The sequence below is a fragment of the Lagopus leucura genome, unplaced genomic scaffold, assembly GCF_019238085.1.
Source record: "Lagopus leucura isolate 7727_CA_CO unplaced genomic scaffold, USGS_WTPT01 Super-Scaffold_1, whole genome shotgun sequence".
In the NCBI taxonomy this organism is placed as follows: Eukaryota; Metazoa; Chordata; class Aves; order Galliformes; family Phasianidae; genus Lagopus; species Lagopus leucura.
Window position 1 is genome coordinate 19,116,609 of NW_024962250.1, and position 23,815 is coordinate 19,140,423.

Consider the following 23,815-nt stretch of genomic DNA (forward strand, 5'->3'; position numbering starts at 1 on the left):
CCTTCCCTTCTGCCCAAGCATCCCCTTGGTTGGGTCTGGAGCAGGTAGTGGAGAGGCAGAACCCTCAGAATCTTTCTCACACAGAAGGGGACAGATGAGGCAGAGCTCAGGACTCTGCTGCACCCTGCTATAGCAAATGAAGACTGTTTTCCTCCTTTTTTTTTTTTTCTCCCTTAATGTAAGGGATCATCGGAGATGAATGAATCCAAAAGTCTCTGAGATATGGTCTCCAGATAAAAGACTACCACAGCTGCAAGAGGGGCTGGGATGTCATGCAGCCAGGAGTGGGGGAATTCCAAATGCTTACTAGGAAAAACTTAGAGCAAGCAGGCAACTCCTGGTCTGAGCTTTTAAGATCTGTTTGTCAGCGTTCCTGAAAGAGGCACATGGGAAACGACTCCATCAAGTGGGGGGCTCCTACATTACAAGGCACACTCCTGGGATGAAGCTCCAAGCCTTCAGCACAGTGCCGCTTCACTCCTATCACAACAGACTCATCCCTGAGGCCACACAAGCATCATTTTTTTGGCGGCTGCAAGCTGCACTGAGTTGCAGGAATTTAAAATACTTAAGCATGATGTCCCCTGTCTTCCTCCACCAAAACTCTGTGCCACGTTAATCTGTTCTTACACGATTAGTGGAAGTACAATATTTGTAGAGAGTAATTAACGTGCATTTGTTGGTCAAATAGCATTACTCTCCTCCAATTCTGCAAATACACACCCCGGTACTGCAGAGGGTTTTTCATACCCCAAGGGTGAATTTTGGGAGGCCATTTGTTAAAACGCTGGCAAGGAGCTGTGGCATTGTCTGTGCCAAGCTCTGTTACGCTGAGGTGGGGGAACAAGAGCCAGGGTCTGATGCAGTGCCTGTAAGATGGGATGGAGCCAGCTCTGCACGTTTCTTTGGAGGTCCTGACAGAATTCCTGGAGGGTGTGAAGCAGCCCTTTATAAGTGCTTCCATCATTTTTCCAGTCAGCATTGACCCTGAGAAGCTGCTCAGCTAAAGTGGCTGGCTGTATTTGCTGTCACTGTCTTTCAATGACCCACACTCCTGCAGAGCTCCTGTTTGCCAACTGCTGCACTACTGCCTGGTCCTGGCTCTGGGAGTAGAGAGGGAGAATACAGTTTAAGAGAGACAGGAGATAAAAGAAACCTAAAGAGGAAAGCAGAAAATACAGATGATGAGAAATTGAGAAGGTGGATTTTTTTTCAAGCTTGTCTCACTGTCAAGTTTTCCCAAGCATGTGTCATTATACTCTTCCAATACCACTTAATGGGAAAAAGCACACATGGAAAATGACTCACCTTTGACAACCAGGCTGCCCACAGCAGGCATTTGATGGCATGATCCTGAGTGAATATATCTGCAATGTTTTCAGTTTGTGAAGTTAATACACTATTCTTAAAGCTTGACAGCTTTTGCACTATTACCATGGGTCCCAAAACAACTTCTTTGGTTTACTGAAGTAATTCTCAATAGATCTGAACTTCAGATAGCTCATTCTGCAGAAGACAGAGTACAGCATGGAGAGTTGTGCTGCAGGGAAGAGTGGAGTTGCTTTCTCTGTGTGCCAGAAATTCCTGACGATCCAACAAGCATCTTGCTTTGATTTTGAACTTCTTACTCCTATTCTCACCATAGACAGTAAGGCAGAGAAAGGTTGAATTGTCTGACACGGAGCATACCGTACAGCAGCAGTGGAACCATGAATGGGGACTCAGCCCACTGGATAGACATTCAGATCTGAGGGCCAAACAAGCAAAACCAGAGCTGAGGCAATATACATACTCTCAGGTAAATTTCCACTGACATCCCAGGCTGACCAAATGTACAAAAGGACAGATTTTCCAACTTATCACAAAGGGTTTTGCAAACCTTACATCTTACTTTTCTACTCCTGTGTAGGGGAATCTATAACAGGACTAACAGGAGACAGACAAGTTGGAAAAGGAACAAATTCAACTGACACCTTCTCTCACACACTAGTTATTTGAGCTTGCCTTCTTCATTTAACCTAACAACCTTAAGAATGGCCCTATGAGCTCAGGCCCTATGAAGTCAAGTTACGAAGAAATGTCTGAAGGGACTGAAAAGTTTTATTTTTTAGTATTTCTAACCAAAATTTCTCTGCATACACTTGGATGTCTGGGTTTAAATCAAGGACCTATTAAGGGCAGCAGAGGAAGACAGAAATTTGAGCAAGTTAAACTCACCTCTGACTTTCTCCTGATGTCTGAAAAAGACAAGAGGAGATCTTCCCTGTTGCACCCTTGTTACATATGAACTCCAGATGCGTGCATGCTATTTCCAGAGTCAGAGGATACAGATGTCATTAAATATGCTAGTGATCTGCTCCAGTCTACTGCCTTTTTTTTTTTTTTTTTTTTTTTTTTTTAAATCTGAGATCAACACCCAAAAAGTATTTGAAGACTCAGCATGAAGAGGGGAAATGACTGCAATGAAAGCTATCATTCCTATACTACCAAAGGTGCAGGGCACAGGTTATATTCAGTATCATGAACCGGAAGTCCTGGCAGCTGATTAGGGCGCAGATCTTGATGGACCTCTGAAACAAGAAACATTCCTATACGGTCTCTTTCTCTCATGTGACAGTGGGGCTATGCAGTAGCTTTTAAACACCCAGCCAGTTTTCCTTTTATAGTAGACCATTTACACACTCCAAATTCAGTCACAACTTCCACTGTATTGTACTGATTACTACAATCTCATTTCCTCATTCTGAATTGCACATGCATTTCTTTTCCCATTTTTTATTCTTTCCTTGCTAGATCTATTAGCCATGCATTACTTCTCAGCTACTGCATAGCCTCTTCTAAGTTCCCTTTCTAGGGGTATTTGCCTCTTTGGCAATTAGGCAATCAATTTACTTACTGTAATAAAATAAATATTTTAAGTAAAGCCTGTTTGTTCTTAAATGCATAAAGAACAGATTCAGTCATGTTTTAGGGCTATGATTCAGTATCACTCAAGTTTAAACATCCTCCACCATGACAAACAAACCTTTAAAAATACAGCTTCTTAGAACTTATTACTAGTTATCTAGTACCATTTAACTTCTTCGTTACTGACTGCCTAATGGCCACTGTTCCCTTTTGTCTGTCAGATATATTACAAAGTTCACTGGTCAATAAATAGTTTCAAAACTGAAATCCAATTTAAAGTTTTCCCATCTGCATTAGCCCTAAGTTGTGTAGTAAACTTTCAGACTCTAACAATGTTTCTGACTTCACAACACACTTAGTCCAAACTCCCAAAGTTAATATTTTTGCACTTGATTGCCAATGCTTTGCAAAAACTGAAACATTCTTCAGCTGACTAAAAGCTTCACATCCTTAGAATGTAAAATCTAAATATAAATGTGGTGGGCGTATGTGGATCTTTTTTCTCTGAGGAGGCTCTGTTACGAATTTCCAATGTTTTACGCCACCACCAAGCCTCCGCTAAGCTGTGACACCTGTTCAGAATTTTCAGCTTCTTAACCCCTTATTATACTTTCTATAATCCCCAGAAGTGCAGAGCATGAAACAGTGTTCTTCAGTTCCAGACTTGTGGTATTAATTCTCACTGCCTCCTAGGTAACTTTCAGTGTTCTACATTAACATCCTTACCTTAAGGATTAACTAAATGGATGGAGTAATTTCTCTTAACTAATGCCAGAAAATGCTCAGGTTATCTGGCAGACCATGGAAAGAAAATCTAAGAATTCCATAGGAGAAAGAGTTTTGGTTTGGTTTTTGACAAAACAAAGCAGAAACATCTTAATAGATGCAAATTTTAAGTAACTACGTTAAATGTATTGCTATCATCCATTAATAATGATTTGCCATTCTTAGGTTTTATATATTCAGCAAACTTTAGCAGTGCACAATGCTACGGAACAAAAATTATTTTGCCATCAGTCAATAGTCATTCTTTCTAACATTTCTACTAAAAATAAAATGTATCTTTTAGTTAAAAGTCAATATATTTTGGTCAGACAAAATGCTTCCACAAGGAATCTTGTTTCAAAAGAAAGACTCTTACATTAAAAACCACAATAACAACCGTTACTCAATTTATTCATACATATAAATCAGAATTCATTTTAGACTCAAAAGATACGATATTGCAAGGACATTAATAAGTTTTTCCAAGTACTACAGAATGCTGTATAAATGTATTTGTTCAAGTGCTTCTCTGTCAGCATCCTTTTCCACATATACGTCATAGTTTAGCTGCACCTCCTCTACCCATAGGCCAAGCTGTATATCCGTCTGAAACAATGAAAACAGATCATTAAATTAACACAATTCTGAGAACACAACAGGAGTAAGGCCAGCACAACATTAGGAAAGCAAAGCATAATTAGAAAGATTAGTTACTGCAAATTATGCAGCACTGGATAAATTCATTTCTGGAAATGCCATTTAACTTAAATAGGAGTGTAATAAAGATAAATTTTAAAAGTTATCTCAGTTGGTAGTCTAGATATTTTGTTAGTAGGTTACTACTGCTTCTCTGACTGCATTTGTGTACGAGCCTCAAGCATCCTGACCTCAGGGCATTGTTTTGACAGGAAGCAGCGAGGGAACAGCTAACTGTACTGCACACTTACTTTCCTGTTTTATGTTTAGAGAATATAGGATAAGACTACAAAGATGTTCTCAGCTGGTGTGTGACTACACTCTACATTAAGAAAATGTCAAGTGACATCACTTCATCTCCTGGGGCTGAGGATCTATTACATCCATCAGCACATGGCAACAAGTGATTCAGCTTCTCCAAAGCAGACTGTTGGCCAGCAAGCCACTTTGTAAGTAACTTTGTTATGTATTATCAGCATTTTGTTTCCCAACTAAAGCTAGCCCATATAATTTGTATAGGCATCATACACATAACAACTGTAAGCTACCAGTGACCCATGGCGGAATGGATGCAGAACAGAAGCTGGTCTGTCAGAAGTGATAGTACTCAGAGAACAACAGAACAGCAGCAACAGAGGATATTCAATATCATTTAAAGTTGCACTGTCACACTTTTTGTTTTCAACTGCAATTTAAAGCTATGTTAGTGATCTGATGCACCTGATAGGAGTCACTTGCCTAGCTGGGATACCATCTCTCTCCTCATCTGTACTTCTAATAGCTCATAATGGCATATTATGAAACACTCTTCATGCTAACAGCAGAAAAGAAGATAGGATACCATCAAGGATAGTCCTTTCTTCAATATGTTCCTTTTTCCCACTGGTTTAGTGAAACAGTTTGTCATATTTTAAGGCAATGCACAAATGTAAAGCTAAATAGAAGTAAAACTTTTAATTCTTTTCTCTAACTAGAAGTTTGTAAATATATACACCTATACCTGGATGTAGTCTTAAGGGGAGTGGGTACCATCACAGTTCTGGCCTGAATCATGACTAAAATTATTATCACAGAAATCACATAATTATGCAGCTTATACAATATTATTTTTCATAACTTCATAGCTAAAGTCTTGGTAATAATACACATGATAATGCAATGATTCATGAAGCCTATTGATATAGACTGGGTTTTCCATTTTATGGGTAGGAACAATTAAACTACAGAAGATTGTTGGTGGTCAATCTGGAAAAGAATCTAGAGTCCTGCACATTTTAGTCTACACTCTGAATTACATACCCTTTCTGATAACAACACTGGCAAGCATCTAACCTCCAGAACAGAACTGCCACTTCCACAGAAAGTGACAAAATGTGTTGGCTAAAACTGGCTGAAGAACTTACCTGGAGCTTTGAAAGCGATTCTTTAAGGCTTGGAACTGTAACTAACAAGGACCCTCTTTTCTTTACGTTACGAGCAATAAACTCCCAAGCTCTGAAACACATTTAAAAGCAGATTATCAGGTTTTAGAGAAAGAAATATATTCTTTCTTTATATTATAACCAATAAATTCCTAAGCTCTGAAACAGTTTTGAAAATATGTCATCAATTTTCAGGGATAGAAACACCTCTGAGATACAACAAATCTAACACTAAAAGTCAATGGAGGCAGACTAAGCTTGAAGACTTGCTATACTGCTTATCACTCACTGTTTGTGTCTCAGCAAATAACTGTACAAACAAAATCAGACTTTATATTAACAACAGAGAGAATACATAGTCTTAAAATGCTGGGGTTTAAAAAATTTTTTTCACTCTGATACATATATGCATGTCATTCTGTACTGTCAATACCTTCATCCTGGACTAAGATTAAACATCAACACTTGGTCCCTTTAAACTTCTGAAGAAAATCCAGTCCCCAAGCACACAGTTTTATGAAAGCAGCTCTACACATACTTATTTTGCAGTTGTTACAAAAGTCTCTTAAAACATTACCAATAGAAATATATAAATATAGCCCCCAGCATTTCTTTTTTTTCTTATTTTGCAAGTTGGTTCATTTCTAGCAGCACAGCAAATCATATTAAAAAGAATTTAATTTTCACCATTTTTCAAATGTAATTTGTGTTCATGGTACTAATGCAACATTAAGCCACTACAACTGAATTCTTGAAGAATTAAATGAATTCTCAGTCATGTGCCTTGCAACAAATCTCCAGGCAATGTGCAACAGCAACTAATTCACCCATCCATTCTGTCTCTGTTTGAGATTATTGTTTGGTACCAAGAACATGCCTTAACTTAAAATGCTAGTAGAAACACAGGCACCCTTTTCTTTTAACTACCCATGCTAAAGGCACAGCAACTTTCGGCAGGTAAAGTTACTTAAGCTTTAAATGATTAACAAATGCTCATCTGGAAGCATCCAGTACCCTAAAAAGAAGCAGCTTTATCATGCATTTATTTGTACCACGTCCTTATGAAAATACATTAGAAATATTAATATCCATGTTTTGCAGTGCATCTGTATCAATGCTGTGACATCCACAAGTCAGAGCAACCTGTCTTTCTGAATATCAAGCTTTATGCTGATAAAGTCAATTCAGACCCTTAACAGTGCAACCAGGAAAGATTTGGGTAAACAAAAGAACAGTATTCAGTGAGTTTAACAGCAGAAACTGCTGTAATATCTTAGCAGTTAAGAAAAACAATTAAATAAAGGCATTTTAAAACATTTCCTTACATAATTTATGTAAGTGACTTCAAAAAGCACAACCTTATGGTTTTCCACAAGGGTACACATACAGTGCCAAAGAAATAGATTACTTCTTTGAACATGTAGCTTACTTGGCCTGTTCCAGTCTGTCAAGAAAATATTCAAAGACGTTATTCATTACAACAACATCAGCCTTCTGAAGAAGTGAAGCCTGAGTACAGATGTCTGCGTGAACCACCTGAAGGAGAAAAAAATTCACAAAGCATAAATTAATTTAAGACAAAATACCTCCTTCAAATAAACATTTAAACCAACAGCACATTACAACACATGCTATGACCTTCTTGAACCCATCACAAAAAGGTGTATTTCACTGATCTCACTGTAGATGCTTACAGTTAAGTTAAACTAGATAAGCATTTTTTTTTGAGAATATTTCAAGGCTCCTCACAAGCTCAGTGCCTTACTAAGGGATCGTAGCTAGAAAAAAACACTACAGACAAATTTGACAATTGAATTCTCATTACCTATATAAGGACTGGGAGTGCTGGAAAGGCAAAATGCTCGCTGGCACTGGAAGACAACAAGTGCTTTAACTTCACAAGCAACTACTTCTCCAGTAAGCACAGGAGCTGGTTTGATTTCATTTACCTTCACCTATCAAAAAGGATATTAGTATGTCATGTCATTTTCAAACACGTGAGATTATAGTGACAAGAGAATGTGAATGCTCATTAACACTCTGACAAGATGTGTCCAATTTCCTCTTCAACATGGAAAAGTGCATCACATCCTAAATCTGAGAAACAAACTAGAAAATCTTTTGAGGGGATAATGGAAAGAAACCCAATGTGAATATTCCTTGAATTCCACAGAATTTTTTGAAAGTGCATCCACATGTTAAAATCATACAGAAAACCTGATCAACGTCTGGTCTTTTCTGTATGAACTATTACTAGGTTGTGCAGGGAATACATTAATGCTATGGATTCAACATTTCACATTTTGTGGATTCCTTCCAATATTCAAAAGATGTAAAAAAGAATTCTTGATACTGAATGTTTGTACAGAAAATAAACATTTATCTGTTGAAAACCATTTTGCCCACTTCACATAACAGTACTTGTTGAGAGGGTAAGATACATACGCATCTTCATAAAGAACATGTAAAGCATACTGTTCTGATTGACAGAGGAAAAAGATACTACCACCCCTGCAAACTGTAGGAGTTCCAGTGGCGAACGATATGACAAATTGTCACAGTTTATGATCCCAACTGATGCTATTAGGGTACATTATTGCAACTGAAATTGGAGCCAAACGTTTTAAGATCAGTAACAGCAGAAACAAAGGTCTACTGTATTAGGTATCAACAGCTTCATTTCCTTAAATTTAATGCTACCTATAATGAGTGGAAGGGAAGTAACTGTGTTCTTGTAGTTTACACAGAATTGGCAGGTTAGCATTTGAAGGCTGTATTTCACTGAGAAATATGGACACCTGAGTTATCAGTCAAATGACAGCTTTCATCTCTAATGTGTGCATATCTGAACTACTTATCTGTTAGTTCATAATATATGGAACATTTTAAGACAATCAATGTTTGTGATAATTTATCTTAAAATAGTGTAATATAGACAACACCTGCAAAGGATCTGATCAAAAAGAAGTTCAAACATCCAGGCAGCAGAGAAACAAGACCATCAGCAGTCCTAAAGAAGGTAGGTCCTGGTTGCAAATCTATATCCTATATGCATGAAGCCACTGCTAACTATAAGTAAAAATAACAAGCTATTAATTGAGGTGGTAGAGGTATTATGGATACAGCCTTAACTGCTGCCTCAGTACATGGGCTACAGCTTCCTGCAGTGGGGCAGGACAAACAGCAAGGGACAAAACTTGCCTCAGCTAGATCTAGCCGGAACTCACGTATCAGCACTTGGATTCCTCCATAATTTATTAGTGCAACTATGCAGTAAGTGGGATTCAGGTCAAAATTTCAAGGCAAAAGAGACATTTTAATTTATTCTCTTATTTTCAAGGGGAGAAAGTAACAAAACCAGCACATTTCTGTACAAAATACCTGAGCAGCAGTGTTTAATTCAAACCCAAGTGACTGATGGGCTGTTCCCAAAGGGATTTTAAAAATGACAGCTTGAAGGAGGAAAAGATCACACACATAAGTGGCACAAGACACCACATTACTACTGAATTTTCTACATGTCCTGCTAATGGCAGTCCTAGTATTTTTAGCCTTGATTCAGAAAAATAAGCTACCAGGAAATTTCAAACATATGTTGTCCAATGCCTCATTTACTTCAAAAATGCTTAGACCTCAAATTAAAATTAGACTGCTTTTACAGAACAGGTGACTGTGCTGATTAAACTGACCTTTGCAGCCCATTCTCGTTAAACCCATCCTTGTTTCTACTGGGGAATGCAGGACCACAAGAGCATATGTGGTTGCATCACAAGCCAGGCCCAGATACCACTCCAGCTGAAACAATGGTTTCTAAGTCAGCTGTACCTGATTTCTGTTCAGCTTGGCTATATGTTGGCACAACAGAGGACAGCAACTGATTTTAAATCTGTTGAACTATTTTATTTTCCTTCCAGTATCTACAAATTTGCTCAGACATCAAAAGACACTGAGCAACTTTCTATATACTTTAACAAATCAAATGTAGATCAGGATTCCACCCTTTGGGAAAATGTTCTAACAAAAATTCAGTATATCCTGAAAAGCAATTATTATTTAAGAAAGGTCTCTTCAAAATCTGTGTCAAATTATTATCAGCGGCTGGATTCTGACTTTCTTTTTTTAAGCTAGCATGTATCTCTAGAGAGGTAAAATAAAAACCTAAGAATGAGATATTCAAAGCAGGGTGATAACAGAAGTCATGTGACTAAATTAGCATCTAATGAAATTCAAATACTAAAGTCCTCAGGCATTGCTTTGAAAACATACCATCTTCTTATCTTTATTCTCTGAAATGGATACATCAGCAGAATTAAGAGGTGTGAAGGAAAAACAAAGTCTTATAATATAGTACATAAAAGGCTGAAAAGCATATTTATGCATCTCCAGTTCCACTGAAGTAACTTGACAAAGTTCTAACTGAGACTTCAGTCTCATCAAAACAAGTACGAAGTACATGCAAAAATTGAAGGTTATGGATGAACTGTCAGCAATTGGTATTGAACTGGGCAACCCAATGACACTGCTTACCTAGAGTTATATTTATGTACACTTATTATTTCTTTACAGTTCAAAATCAGCTATTTTAATTTCCAAGAAATAACTGCGCCCAGTGGTTTTTGTGACTCCACTCAAGAGCATATGCATATAACACAGGATTAAAGCCAGTATTTCACACAGCATATTCTACTTACCAATTTTTGCTGGAAACAAAACAACTGGTATTCCCCAAGAAGGGAAAAAAAAACCAAATATTTTTCTCATTAAAATGATAGTACTAGTTATTTCCATAATAGGAGTTGAGAAACAATTCCCATAACGATATCATGTTGCTTGAAACTCATTTTGTTTGTGGAAAGTACACACGCACTGACATGCCAAGAAAACAAATTCCAATAGCCAAAAGTCCTTTAGGTGTTCTTAGATGCAAATTTACAAATCCTCCCTCTAGTGTTAATGAAATGCACAGACATTTGATTTTCTTATTCAAGACAGAAACTCTCATTCACTCAGTTTCAAGGAAGTTAGTGGCAATGCTGTTGTTCACTTCACTGGGAGAAACAACTAAGATGGATCTGTTTTGCATGAGCCAGCAGGTAAATCCATTTGGGAAAGAGGTTAAGACATACATCATGTTATCATTGCTTGGAAATTTTCCTTTTTCTTTCCACACTGAGATTTTTTTTCCAATACAAAGCCTTTGCTTAATACCAAAGCAAGCAAAGGCAGAAACAATTTTTCAGAATGCCAATTTACCAGTTGCTCTTGCAAACAGAATACCTACTATACAGTGGTTAAAAATATACACACATAGCCATATACTTAGTTACCTTTATTCTGTCAATGAACTGGTATTTTGTAATTGTCATTTCTTGCAACTGGCAAAAGTCTGCATTCATTTCTACTCCATACAGTTGAGAAGCTGAGCTATAAAGATAACCCTACATTAGGAAAAGGAAGTTTAGTAACCGTGATGCCTTTAAAACAACTTCAATATTGAATTGAAATGGAAAAGAAAACAAACCAAACCAACCAAACAAAAACAAACAAGCCAACAAAAGTAAATATCAAGAAAGTATTTAATAAAAAAAGAAGCTAAGACGTGCCTTACAGTGGATGTGATATATTTTTCAAAGCTAGGCCCGTTTTGACAATTTCCACTTATGGCTCACACATTTTTTAATAAGAGATCCAAAACAACAGGTCAAAATAATAAAAAGAGTAGGAAATCTTCAACTTTACTTCAATTGCAAAGTAGATGGAAAAAGGCCTAGGATGGAAAAAAGCAGTAGAAACCAAATTATAAAAATAGCAAGAAGGAAAAAGACTGTACTTTTTTTTTTCTTGTGAGAATGGAAGAAGAAAATACAGCAAGAGAAGAAAAAACAACTAGGACAGTTAATGTGAGTGAAGACAGAGGATGATCTTTCTCATAATATAATGGGATAATGGGATATTTTGGGACAGTCTTTGTCAGCACCTCTAAGTAGTGTATCACTGCCATTTTCAGGTGCTTTACAGAGATGCATATGAAAAAAAAAATGAGAAATTATCTCTAAATGATAAGCCTAAAATACTTCAGCAGTTCCGTTTTGGACTGAGATTTTAGAAGTTTGTAAAAGATGTAAAAAAAAACAAAAACAAAAACACCTAGAACGAAAACCCTCAAGCCTATAGTGCCCTAATGGAGATACTGCTTTAGCTTCTATTTGCCATCGTCTCCGTAGAACACTTGGCAAACAACAGGAAACACCAGCAAACAGTGCTGAAGATAGAGATAGTTCAAGATGACTATATACTGCAATCTAATTATTAACGTTTTCTGAACTCATTAAACTCAGTGACAGCAACCTGTGAAGGCAAAGTTATCATTTCTAAACATGATAAAAAGGAGAACTTTTCTTACAAAACATTCTTCCTGCTTTTTCTTGAGACTATCTTCTACTGTAACAATACAATTTAAATACTTCATTTAAATACTTGAAAAGAAATTCAATAGCTAGCAAAAGTGTTATCATTAAAGGACCCAATACTGGAAATATTTACAAAAGGGTGTAACTTTTCTCATTTGAGCAGTCCCAAAATTAGATTATTCAGATGAGTAAAATTACATGCACAAGAGTTTCCAAGATTGAGCCCTAAACAGCCATTGACTTTTGTAAGAAAGTTGTAATGTGTGTTTTGCGTTGCTGTTGGCCATATGTTTCACCAGCCATGCCAAAAGCAATCAAAATTGCACTCAAGTTTCTCGAAGTATTTTATGTGCATTTTAAAACACAGAGCAGGACAATATGTTTTTGGAGACAAATTCATATCAAAGCCTTCCTTTGTATAATTCAACAGTTTGTCAGATTCATAAAGGAACTTAACATATCTGATCTATATATAGACATGGTCAAGACATATGGGACAAACTCACTTATGGAGGAGGAGAAGAGCAGGAATTAGCAAAAGAGCAGTATGTGTGACAGCAATATGCTGCTGTGTTGGACAACAGACTTTTCTGCTCCATAAGCAAGATCACTGGTATTCTCTTTCGCGAGGCAAGAGCAAAAACAAAAATCACTATGAAGCAGCACCATACTCTATTCAACCAGATCAGAGGTGCTGTTCAGAATGACCTGTCGAAGATTGAGTAGTGATAGTAGGAGTCAGAGAAGAAGGAATATGTTTGTTACAGTAATAAAATATAAATTCCTGTGCTGGAAGTTACCGCAAATAGCACTGCACCAAGCCTGGAGCCAACGTCAACCACTACCTTTCCTGTCAGGTCAGGCAGTACATGTTGATAAAGAAACTTCAGTTCCATGAGGGAAAAGGAATGCGAAATAAACTCTGGGAAATAAGAACAGAACAAAGGTGTTGGGAGGGCAGTACTAACTAATGTGTTAGTAACCAATAAAATACTAATCTGAGGAGTAACCATCACTGAAAACCCATTTGCTTTCCTTCCTCAACTAGTGCAGGGGACCCAGGAAAACCAGAGATTACAGATCTGATCCAGCCTATCAGCAGACTGCCTTGAGTCCAGGGATTTATTCCTTTACATGGAGAATTTTTAAATCCTTCCTCAATGGCTGATCTGTACTACACAACACAAAGCTTTAAGACAGATGGTGCTCTCCACAGTTTTCAGTGCGCAAGAGAAGACTGAGGCTACTGCATAGGCTGCTACAGTATTATTTGCGTATACGCCTTTTCAGTGGTACGTAGCCTGATCCGGTTTTTGTGGACAACTAGGGTCACTGATTCACAGCAAATTACTTGGACTTTTACACACAGGAGACTCCTTCTACTGGTTATGGGAAATAATACTGGCCTGTGTACTGCACCAGGCCTCCATCAGATGGATGTTGTGCTGCCCAGCTGAGTCATTGCACAAACCAGTACGTATAGTTGAACAGAATTCACTTCTCATGTTTCCAAAAGAGCACTTACCTAAAGATGCAGTCTTGTATGAGCCACACTCTGTGCAGTAGTTCCTACTCATTCTCCCCTCCTCACACATTGTATCAAGAAAGTCATCATCATAAAGGAATGCATCAACATGAACCATGGGCAGTGGATGCTGATGTATCTGAGAAAAGGAAGAAAACGTAAGAAAGGCATAACCTTTCATATTTCTTAACTTTACTGGTCTATCTTTACCAAAATCCCTGAGGCCAAGTGATTCCCTATTGAGAAGTAACAAATCAAAATTAAACCACAGAAATCTCACACGAAAAGTGGATCATCAAATTTCACTGAAATAACCAGTAGGCAGAAGCTGACAAAGAAATGAAAGCTGCAGGTTTTGACAGCTGAGTAGGAGAGCTGCTGTGAACTTTGTCTTCTTAGAAATTCTTGGCAATAGAGGAGGTACAAATTAACAGAAGTTTCTTCTCTTTCACAAGAGGAGAATATATACTAAGAAAGGGCAATTTTGCTTCTCATTTAAACCATCCAGGAAGTCTCATCTTGATGCCTTGTGCCTGAATCTAGACACACCCAATTTACACAAGTGTAACTTCCAGTCAGAAGAATAGCAGTTGAGGTGCTTGCTTTCTCATCATTTCAAGGGTATAGTTTTCATCCTCCTGTTCCTTTCCTCCCTTTCATAGAGTGGACAATCTTTTTTTTTTTTTTTTTTCCCCATTTAAAAGCCACACAACATTTTCAGGAAATGTGTTCACTTTCCAGCTATTCTAACAACTCAAATAGAAGAGGTGCTCTCCACAGGGCTCACAGCCTACCTCTTTCTGAGCCATCACAACCTGAAAACAACTGCAAACTGCTTCTGGGTTGACCAGATTATGGCAAAAGCAGAACACTGGCCCTGTATTTCTATTGTCTTTCAGGGGGCTGTTAGAGTCTATTACGAAGCTAGTATTAAAGAATCACTGTGACAGGTAGCACACCACAAAGAATAAAAGCTGTGCCAAATAATTTATGATGAAAGTTTTAAGAAGTATGAAGCAAATTCCTTGGGGTCACGCAGTTACACAGAAACAGACCTGAGAACCAAACTGTTATTACCCATATCTCAATCCAATGCTCATTCTCTGCTATAAGCAACTAGTAAAACTGCATAGCCCCAAATAAATGCATGGTTCAGCAAAAGGAGACCATAATGATTAGCTTACTTTCTGGATAGCTAGATGTTCCGAATTAAACATTGCCTCAATGGGTAAATGATTCCGCAAATCTTCAGCGATATTTTTGAGTACAACATCATTGTTCGTCATCACAAACTCATCAAAGTCACCTATAAATCAAAACAAACAAAAAACTCTGAACAATCATATGTAGATCATGTGGACTAAGTGATGACCAATACAGTATAGTTGCAAGACATAAACAATACCAGATGGATAAGGTTTTTATTTGAAATGCGTTTTTCAGCCTTTGTTAGTTTTTCCAGCCAATGACAGATTTAGGTTGTAATAACACTGAAAATAAACGTATCACTTTTTTGAAATCTCAAATTATTTTCATATTTATAAACTTATAACTCACATATGATGGTCTGGACTGCCACTAAAGTGATACTGTTTCAGCTTAAGATATAAAAACATCAAAGATGTTTTTGAACTATTGGAGAAATTACAAAACTCACAGTTGCCTGAATGCACATAGTTTTGTTTTTTGATTTGTTTTTGTTTTTTATAAAAGTTTCTCTTTATACATTCCAATCTTTCTAATAAAGTGGTTACAAAAAAAAAAAAAAAACCAACCAGGGATAATGCACAGTTCAACAGTTCAACTTAGATTTTATGCGACTAAAACTATCAAAATATTTCAAATGTGAAAGAAAATAGCAGTAAATTCTTGCAAAGCCACACTGTAAATTCTTGCTATTTTTCCAAGATATCCCTGCATTCTTTCAACACTTTTTTTTTTTCTTTTTTAATTTAGGCAGTTAGAAAAAGGACCTGGAAGGAACCTTTGGAAGTTACCAACTCTTCAACCCTTCTTCCAAGACAGAATCAATTCTGAGCACCAATATTTCTCCCAAGCTATTATCTAAATAAATAAATAAATAATTCTTGGATGCTGGAGTATCTACAATCTCCCTTATCAATCTACAATCTTCCTTATCAACCCATTCCAGAGATTGACTACACTTATTACCATTAGAATTAAGTACTTTTCTTAGTAATTAACCTAAATTTCTCTGCCACAACTTAAACTTCTTTGTTTCATTTACAATGGAAATAGAGAAATCTATTTTTTCTTGCATATAGAAGCTTTTTATTTCTTCGAAGACTCATCACATCCCCTCAGCCTTCATTTTTCCAGAAGAAACAAGATCTACTTCTTCAACCCTTTCTTTCATTCTTCCTCGAGTATGATCATTCTCATCACTCCTCTTTGGAACCTCTGGATTCTTTCATCCTTTATGACCTGCAGTATTCAGAACTAAACCCATTTATCTAGCTAAATGTTTATTTGCATCAACCAGACTTTTCACGCCTTGCAGACAACATCCTGCTTATATACCTTAGCCTCATGTCAGCCCCCTATCTGACATTCAACTTGAGATCTGCTGTGCACCTGCATTGTTCCTTTTCTGTTATATTTTCCTCAAAAGAAGGACTATGTGAAATTCCTTTTGCCTGGAAAGGTGTCTTCTGGTGCTCAGAAGACACCAAACTGGTGGTTCTAAACAAAGGCACGCATCAGGTCAATACTACGTATGTGTAAAAGAAACAAAAACCACAAAACAAAAACCAACCACAAACGTAACCCTAAAAAACACAGTCACTTCATCTTGATTTCTTAACACATTTGTCCTGTTCCCCCTCCCTTCCGGTTTGCCTCTTGCTCTATTTAGAATGCCACTAAGGGTACAGACTGCGATTTTCACATGTACATGTTTCACTCACCAATGCAGCTGGCAGCTTTTTTAAGTGTTAACAAAAAAGCTAATGTTTGTTAGCAGTGCTGTCTCAGGTGGAACATTTACATGAGCATGCTTGATGGCAAACAGGTTCAAAATAAATCTATGAAACACACAAATCTATGAAACACACAATAGTTTTGTGCTAGCACAAGCAGTCTCTCTTCCGAAGCACAAGCAACGCCAGAAACAGTGAGAAAATTTAAGGCTAGTATAGGTAGGATCCAGAGACCAGCTACACTTTTAAGTATTAAATGCTACTGAAATGCTTTTTGCTTAAGCCCCGTAGTCTGAACAACACTATTAAACCATCACTCATCAATGCAAAACACCCTCTTCTTTGAAGGTACAATTGTAAATGGTTCTTCCAGTACTGACACCAAGAGATAATCCTAAATTCCCCCTAGTGTTAAAATCTATTTAGTTTACTATTGACAAATGTACAGCAGTAACATACCAAAGCCCTCATGGGCATGGTACACCTTAGAAGACAATCTGCCATTTGAAGCAGTTCAAAGATATGTCCTCCAAAACCTCAGCTCCCCAGAAGATGCAAACTTTGCAAAGAGGAACTGGGCAGGACAGAGGAGGCAGCTGCAAATGAAGCAGCACGAACAACACAACAGGTGCAAAGCAGCAGTTCTTGCCTGTCAGCGTTTTAACGTTGAAACCTCTAATAAGCACCCATCTCAGTGAATCCCAGAGTTCGCTCAGCATTTCCAGATTCTTTAGGATCATTCCAGAAGTAGTGACTTTTCTGATCAGCTTAGAGAAGGCTTCTATGGATGCACAGAAGTAAACCCAGAGATTATGGAAAGGTGGACAAACTATTGCTTAAATCTGATAATATTAAGCTGGGAGAAATCTTAATAAATAACGTGGGAATGGGTCCATTAGCACTAGCACAGACCTTTGGAAAGCTGAGTCTGCAGAGGTAGAAAACATTTGAAGAAGCAAGAGGAAAAGTAGTGACATGGACAGAAAGAGAGCAGAAAGCTGATATTAGCAGCTGTACAGACTGGTGTCTGGGGGCAATAAGCCCCTACATCTGGCAGATGCTTTACAACAATACTATTACTATGCAAGAGACCTCATCCAGCTGTTAAGAGTATCAAATTCATATATAGAGAGTTTAATGAAATGCAGGAAGAGTTTGTAGACCACCGTGCCAGCCATATCACATAGCAAGAGCACAACTTAGCTCCTCCATTCCTTTCAGAACTGATGAGCTAAGGCCTGCTCCCTCACACCCTGATGGACCTCTGCTGGCCAAGGGCAGCTGGAACGGTCCTAGAGGCTGCATGTCATGTCCCATCTCTGCTGCAGTGAGATGGCACTGTCAGTGGAAGATGGGCAGCATGCTCCCCTTCCTCAAATCCTGACTGTCCTCCCTGCTGGGACTACCATCTGTACAACACTTGTCACAACACTGAACTTCTCATGCAGGGCCCTCTGAGCTCCTCGTAGGAAACATGACGATGTACAACAGTTCTTGTGGATGATCTGTATGAACCTACCAAAAATCTTAAAACATCTGAGCAGCTCAAATGAAGAACATGAAATGTTAATACAGAAAACTAAATGGCCGTTGGAAACCATTTACGTTAATACTGAAACATAAATGGCCATTGGAGGTACTCCTTACCAACTGTCAGTATTGCAAGAAGAGAAGGAGGTTAGAATATGTTCCTCCAAGGACAACAGAACAGCAGGAGCTGCACAAGGCATGCTCTGCACTTGCATGCTTACCCTGTGACTAAATGCAGGCTCCGAGTCACACCATTCCTGTCAAAGCAAGAACAGCAGCAGCTCCCACAATGCCTCATTTGCTTTGGCAGTGTGTAAACATTCAGATTGCCATCAAGTACAGAATGCAGGTGCCAAATATGAAAATATGTATTTCTGCCTCAGTCTGGTAATCAGCTCCACCCAGGTGTTTGACAAATCGTTCGCTCTTGAGAAATTCCGTATCAACTTATGAGGATCTTCAAAGAAGAAACTAAAATAGAAAACTATTTTTGCTATCATTTTAGTGCCTGTTGAATATATGAAATGCAGTCTGCAAACCTGGTGTTCATAGAGCAGACTGCTAACCAGGAAAGAAGCACACAGTTCATGAAATGCTGCAAGATGAATCACAATCATTTGTTTATGGAGGAAGTCTGAATGCCAGTGTGTTTGTATTTTACTTCAAAAACCGGTTTCACTGGATCTACTCAACACATACTTCTAACATTTAATCAACACGTTGCAAAAACTCTAATTAGCACCCTGGTGCTGCTCAATCTTTCTACAGCAAATACAACACATGCTAAGAAAACATCACAAAACCTCACGCAGTACAGAAAGGATTGCTACACTAACAACTTCAGATCCAGGTATCGTGTACTGATATCAGAAAATGACTTCATGTGGAAATATGAGGATTTAGCAAAAGCAACTGTAACAGCCAGCACCTTGTGGTTTCCTAGATATATATTCAGCCTCAGACACGTAAAAAGTGAATACAAGCATCCACGTTACTTGATACAAAGCTAATTCAGTTGTGCAGTGTGCTTTTATGATACTGGACAAACAGGTCAAAGAGGAAGTCCCACATTTCTGAACATCGCTAGCCCCTTTCTGGCTAACAATGTCAGAACCAGCCTCTGACCTCAATATATAAGATTGCTTCCTCAGGAACTCCAAATGCTTTTTGTATCCTTAAACATCACTAATGATTGGTAAAGAATATCTTTTTTTCCAGCAGAAATATAAATGGAGCTTATTTCATTAGTTCTTCTCATTCATAAACTGTAAGAAACTTCAAAGTTAAATTTTAAACTAGTCACTTCGCTTATCCATTTTCCAATCACGGGTTTCTCCCACCTTCGTTAAGTTTCAGTGACTAACAACTCAGAAGTACTTGGTATTCTTAGGATTTCTCTCCCACAGCAGTATCATTTGTCTCAACCAAGAACAACAAAGAAAATTAATGCCAGTTCCTAAAATTGGTGACAAGAGGTTTACCAAACAAGAGAGCAGTGAAGAAGATTTTTGGGATGGTATCATTGTAAGAAATACACTGCTGTTAACGTGGCTCTGCAACACTACCTGATCTCTTTTGCAAGGGTATTCTACTTGGATAAATCACTTCTACCCATTTGGACACAAAACCTTGCACTAAATTGCTTTTTCACATGCACAGAAAACCACACTTACACTTGGTTACATCACAGAAACCCACGCTTTTTTCTTTTCAAAAACTCATTCCACTTGCACTGACAACAGTATCAAAAGGAAACACTAGACAACATTCCCTATGGGAGAAGTTTTTTCCTTATTTTATTCTATATCCTTGTTTTGCAGAAATCAGCATCTGCTAACTTTACCTAGGAATGCCTAGGAACACAATAACGCCTCGGTCATAATATAAAAGCTGGACAAATGTGGTCTGAGTGTATGATGAAAAGTTTTGTTATCTGTATGCAGATCACTATAACAAAGAAACATATCTACCATGGTTGGTTAAGTTAATTTTGTCAGGTACTCTTCCTTCATCACCTTCTAAAAGGCAGAGCTTACAGCACTGATGGACCTCAACCTCCAAGTTACAAAGCTAAATTCTGCATCACTCGCTTACAAAGCTGGTTTTCCCCTAGTACAAGTGAATCCAAAAGAAAAAAGTAATCATACTTAATTATACGTCATTTATCCTTAACTTAGTGGATCTTTGATGGTTTATTATTCAGTTATTGTTTCAAACAATACAACACTGTATGAACAACTGGCAATTCATCCTTCTAAATCACTTTGAAATCCTCAGCTTCAAATAATAAAAGCTTATAACAGAATGTATAAAATGGAAAAAGCTTGTAAGATTGTTTTACTTCACTGTTACATAAATGAAAAAAAGCTAGTATCAGTCTGTTATGGCTCTGCTGAATATTTTTTTTTTCCTTTATCTTAGATCCCATGACAGTACACTGAAAACCACAAAAGGTCTTTTTTTATCACCTTATCTGTGCTTTACTGACATCTATCAAAAGACGACATTGGTAACCTGCAACATGGCTCCAAGTACAGCAAAGATTTGCCACCGACAGTTGCCACTAAGTAAAGTGATTAGGTGACTTCAATCTTGAAATTAGCATTCCTGGGACTAGTTACTTTGATGTTTGCATCTCTGTTGAGATACAGAAGCCTAACCAATCTCTGCTTTCATTGCTTATCTTCTCCAGCACCCACTCATACCAAATGCAACCCTTCCTGCTATTGAACATTTTTATGAGTTTGGGCAGCAGCAGAACAATTGGGAATACGTGCATGCACACATTTATATAGAAGCTATACATCAAATGCTGGGACCAACTGAGTGGGATCTTCAGGGGGGCTTCCCCAAGTGGTTTGAATTAACTCTTGGGCTTCACCCAAGCTTTCTTAGCCAGAACTTCTGGAACGTGCTTATTGCAGAAGGATATTAAAGCATTAATCATCTTATGATAAAAAACAAAAAAAAAAAATCAGTTAAGACACCAAAGGTTCCTGTTATACTTTCCAACTGCTATTGTTTCATTTTCTCTGTGATCTAAGACTAACTTAAAGGAAAAGTTGGAAGGCAAGTCACCGTGAAATGACGTACATCCCACTGCAGTAAGTGGGAAGCGCTGCCCAACTGCGAAACAGCAAAGCGGCGTTGCTAAGCAGCTGCCTTAAAACTGTAACGTCTTCTTCCGTCATATGTAAAGATTTGGAACTTCTAAAATTTGCAAGACTAAAAATAGCATGACTGGTTATTTCGTTCTCCATTGGGACAAAGAAAACGAATAGCATCTTACACACTCTCATACCCATAATTACCACGAAAGATTAATCAGAAAACATTAAATTGAGAACCTAAGCAGTGTTCTCTTAGTTCCACCTACATAAGGGTCTTTATATTATTTGTTTCACTAAAACATAATTTGGCTCTTTCCTGGAAAATTTGGGGTTTTTTTGTTTTTGGGTTTTTTTTAATACTAATCCACATGGAAACCAGAAAATATCAATTAAGTTAAATAAATAAACATGGCTAAAAGGCAACCACTTACATATAGCTTTCTGTAAGGCTACATGCACACTCTGGGAGAGAAGAAAGCCTGACCACAGCTAGCACTGCAACTGTGCCCCGTCTTCCTCAGCTGGAAGTAAAACTGTAAGCACAACACCTTGACAGGAACAGGAATAAGATGGCAGCAGGAGGTGGGGGGAAAATATTCACCACAGCAAAACAACTTATCAGTGAGGATACCATCTGTGTTTCCTTTTATCCTAGCCTTCCTAACTTTTACTGTTTTTTTTTCATTCAGAATGCTATCACTACATCCTCACTTTTTTTTCTTCACCTGTATTGCTGTGTGGTACAGAAATACAATACCTTTTCATCTTATCTCACAGCACTGTTTTCTCTTGGCATACAGGAATTCCAAATTCCTGAGTTGTGTTCAGCGTGCAACAGCAGAAACCTTAGTCCCAGTTCCTCACAATCCCCTGACCAACCAGCACTAATTGTCATTGCTCTCCCTGCATGTTACCATCAGGACAAATGAGGACAGTGATCACTCAAACACAACAATTAGGCTGCTGGGAGGAGAGGGAGGGGAGCAGGGGACAGGACCACAGTGAAGGTAACTGTCAGCATGCAGACACAGCTGTTCAGAGAAACAGAGGCAGCATATAGAGAGGAATCATCAAAGTGTTTTGTTGGGAACATCACCCCAAACATTTGTGATTTTGGCAAAACTACAGAAAGAGAACAGAAATTGGATAAATGCCTCTGCTTACTTACTACTCAGTGACAAAGGAACATAAACCAGCAATAGAAAGAGAGCTCTTTGCTTGAGTCTGAGCTCACTCGAGAAAGAAAAAAAGAAAGAGATGAACCAGAAGTACAAAGCTATTCTGAAAAAGTGAAGAGTGGAAAAATATGAACAGGTTAACGGCCTAACAAATCAATGAAACCATCTGGACAATAACTGTCTTAACAATGACAAATTCTTAGAGGTTTGCACAAAGCATTCTAATCCCCTCTCCTCTACTGTAGAGGCACATGTACATGCACGTACATTTTAGTGCAGAGTCTATAAAACCTCAAAATTACATCCAAGAAATGAGCAAATGATAGTAATTTTGCCAAAAAATGACCAGTAGATGCACAGACTAGTAGTTTCTACAAGCAATGGTCAGGGACCACATTTCACAGGCTCTAAATTGCTCCACAAGTCTGTCAATCTGGGAAATCAAATTAGCCTAAATTTCACCAGTTGCTACTGACACGCTGTGCCCTGATGTTACCTATATGTGCAGATACACGTAGACATATGTATTTGTGTATGCATATGTGTAAATAAACACACAAGAAGAACGTCTGGTTACAGTTAATTCTAATCATATCCGTCAAACGCCAGCCTTCATCAAGCCCGGGGACTCCCTATCTCTCCTCTAAGCGTGACTTGTGCGTGCCCTGAAGCATCTGGCAATAACTTTCCTATTAGCCGACGGGCCGGGCTACGAGAGCAACGGGGTCTCACACGGTATGCGCTGCGTTTCCCGACACAGCAGCCCCTCCTGCCCCTCTCCATATTGGAGGCCATGGCAACAAGCAGCACACGGTGCCTGCGGCTCCAATACCCGCAGGGCCGCCGGCAGCAGCACTCTTTCCGCCTCAGCCCTTCGGCTGTCCATCCCAGCACCACCGGGGTCGCGCCCGGCCTCTAACTCTCCCCACGCGTTTATAAAACCGCCTCCAGGCTCGACGTGAGGCGCCGGGACATCAGACCCGGACAAGAACGACCCCAGCGCAGCAAAGCGCGGGCGTTCGGCGGACCCCGTCCCGACAGGCCCCGCCGAGCCACCCGCGCAGGCTCAGCGTGGCCCCTCAGCGCCGGTGCTCGGCTCCCCTCGGCCTCCCGCCGCCCGGCCGCTTACTGCTGTGACGCATCCAGTGCAGCAGGCGGGGCAGGTCGGCGGCGCACGTGCCCCGCACGGCAGCCAACACCGCGCGCCGCGCCACCGCCAGCTCCATCGCCGCGCGCCCAGCCGACGCCAGAGGGCGCCCTGCCTCGCGCCCGGCCACTCTGCGACCGTTGCCGCGCAGGCTCAAAAGGTGGCCTAGAGGAGCTCTCTCTCTCTC

At 38.9% G+C, this 23,815-nt stretch overlaps 1 protein-coding gene across 1 annotated transcript; it reads right to left on the reverse strand.

Annotated features, from left to right (window-relative positions):
• Positions 1-4,066: 4,066 nt before the first annotated feature.
• LOC122179952 lies at positions 4,067-23,707 on the reverse strand. Its single transcript, XM_042871259.1, has 8 exons — positions 23,611-23,707; positions 14,909-15,030; positions 13,725-13,863; positions 13,000-13,121; positions 11,117-11,227; positions 7,219-7,325; positions 5,772-5,862; positions 4,067-4,278 (listed from the first exon to the last, which is right to left on the reverse strand). Exons 1-8 carry the CDS (start codon positions 23,705-23,707, stop codon positions 4,162-4,164), a joined length of 906 nt encoding a protein of 301 aa, XP_042727193.1. The 3' UTR covers positions 4,067-4,161.
• Between the last annotated feature and the right edge of the window lie 108 nt (positions 23,708-23,815).

Bases quoted from the DNA above. Each gene is read 5' to 3' on its own strand.
- LOC122179952 (XM_042871259.1), bottom strand. From the start codon at position 23,707: ATGGAGCTGGCGGTGGCGCGGCGCGCGGTGTTGGCTGCCGTGCGGGGC. The intron at 15,031-23,610 runs GTAAGCGGCCGG...TTTGATTTATAG, and splicing joins GCACTGGATGCGTCACAGCA to GTGACTTTGATGAGTTTGTG. The intron at 13,864-14,908 runs GTAAGCTAATCA...TCCTTTTCTCAG, and splicing joins AACATCTAGCTATCCAGAAA to ATACATCAGCATCCACTGCC.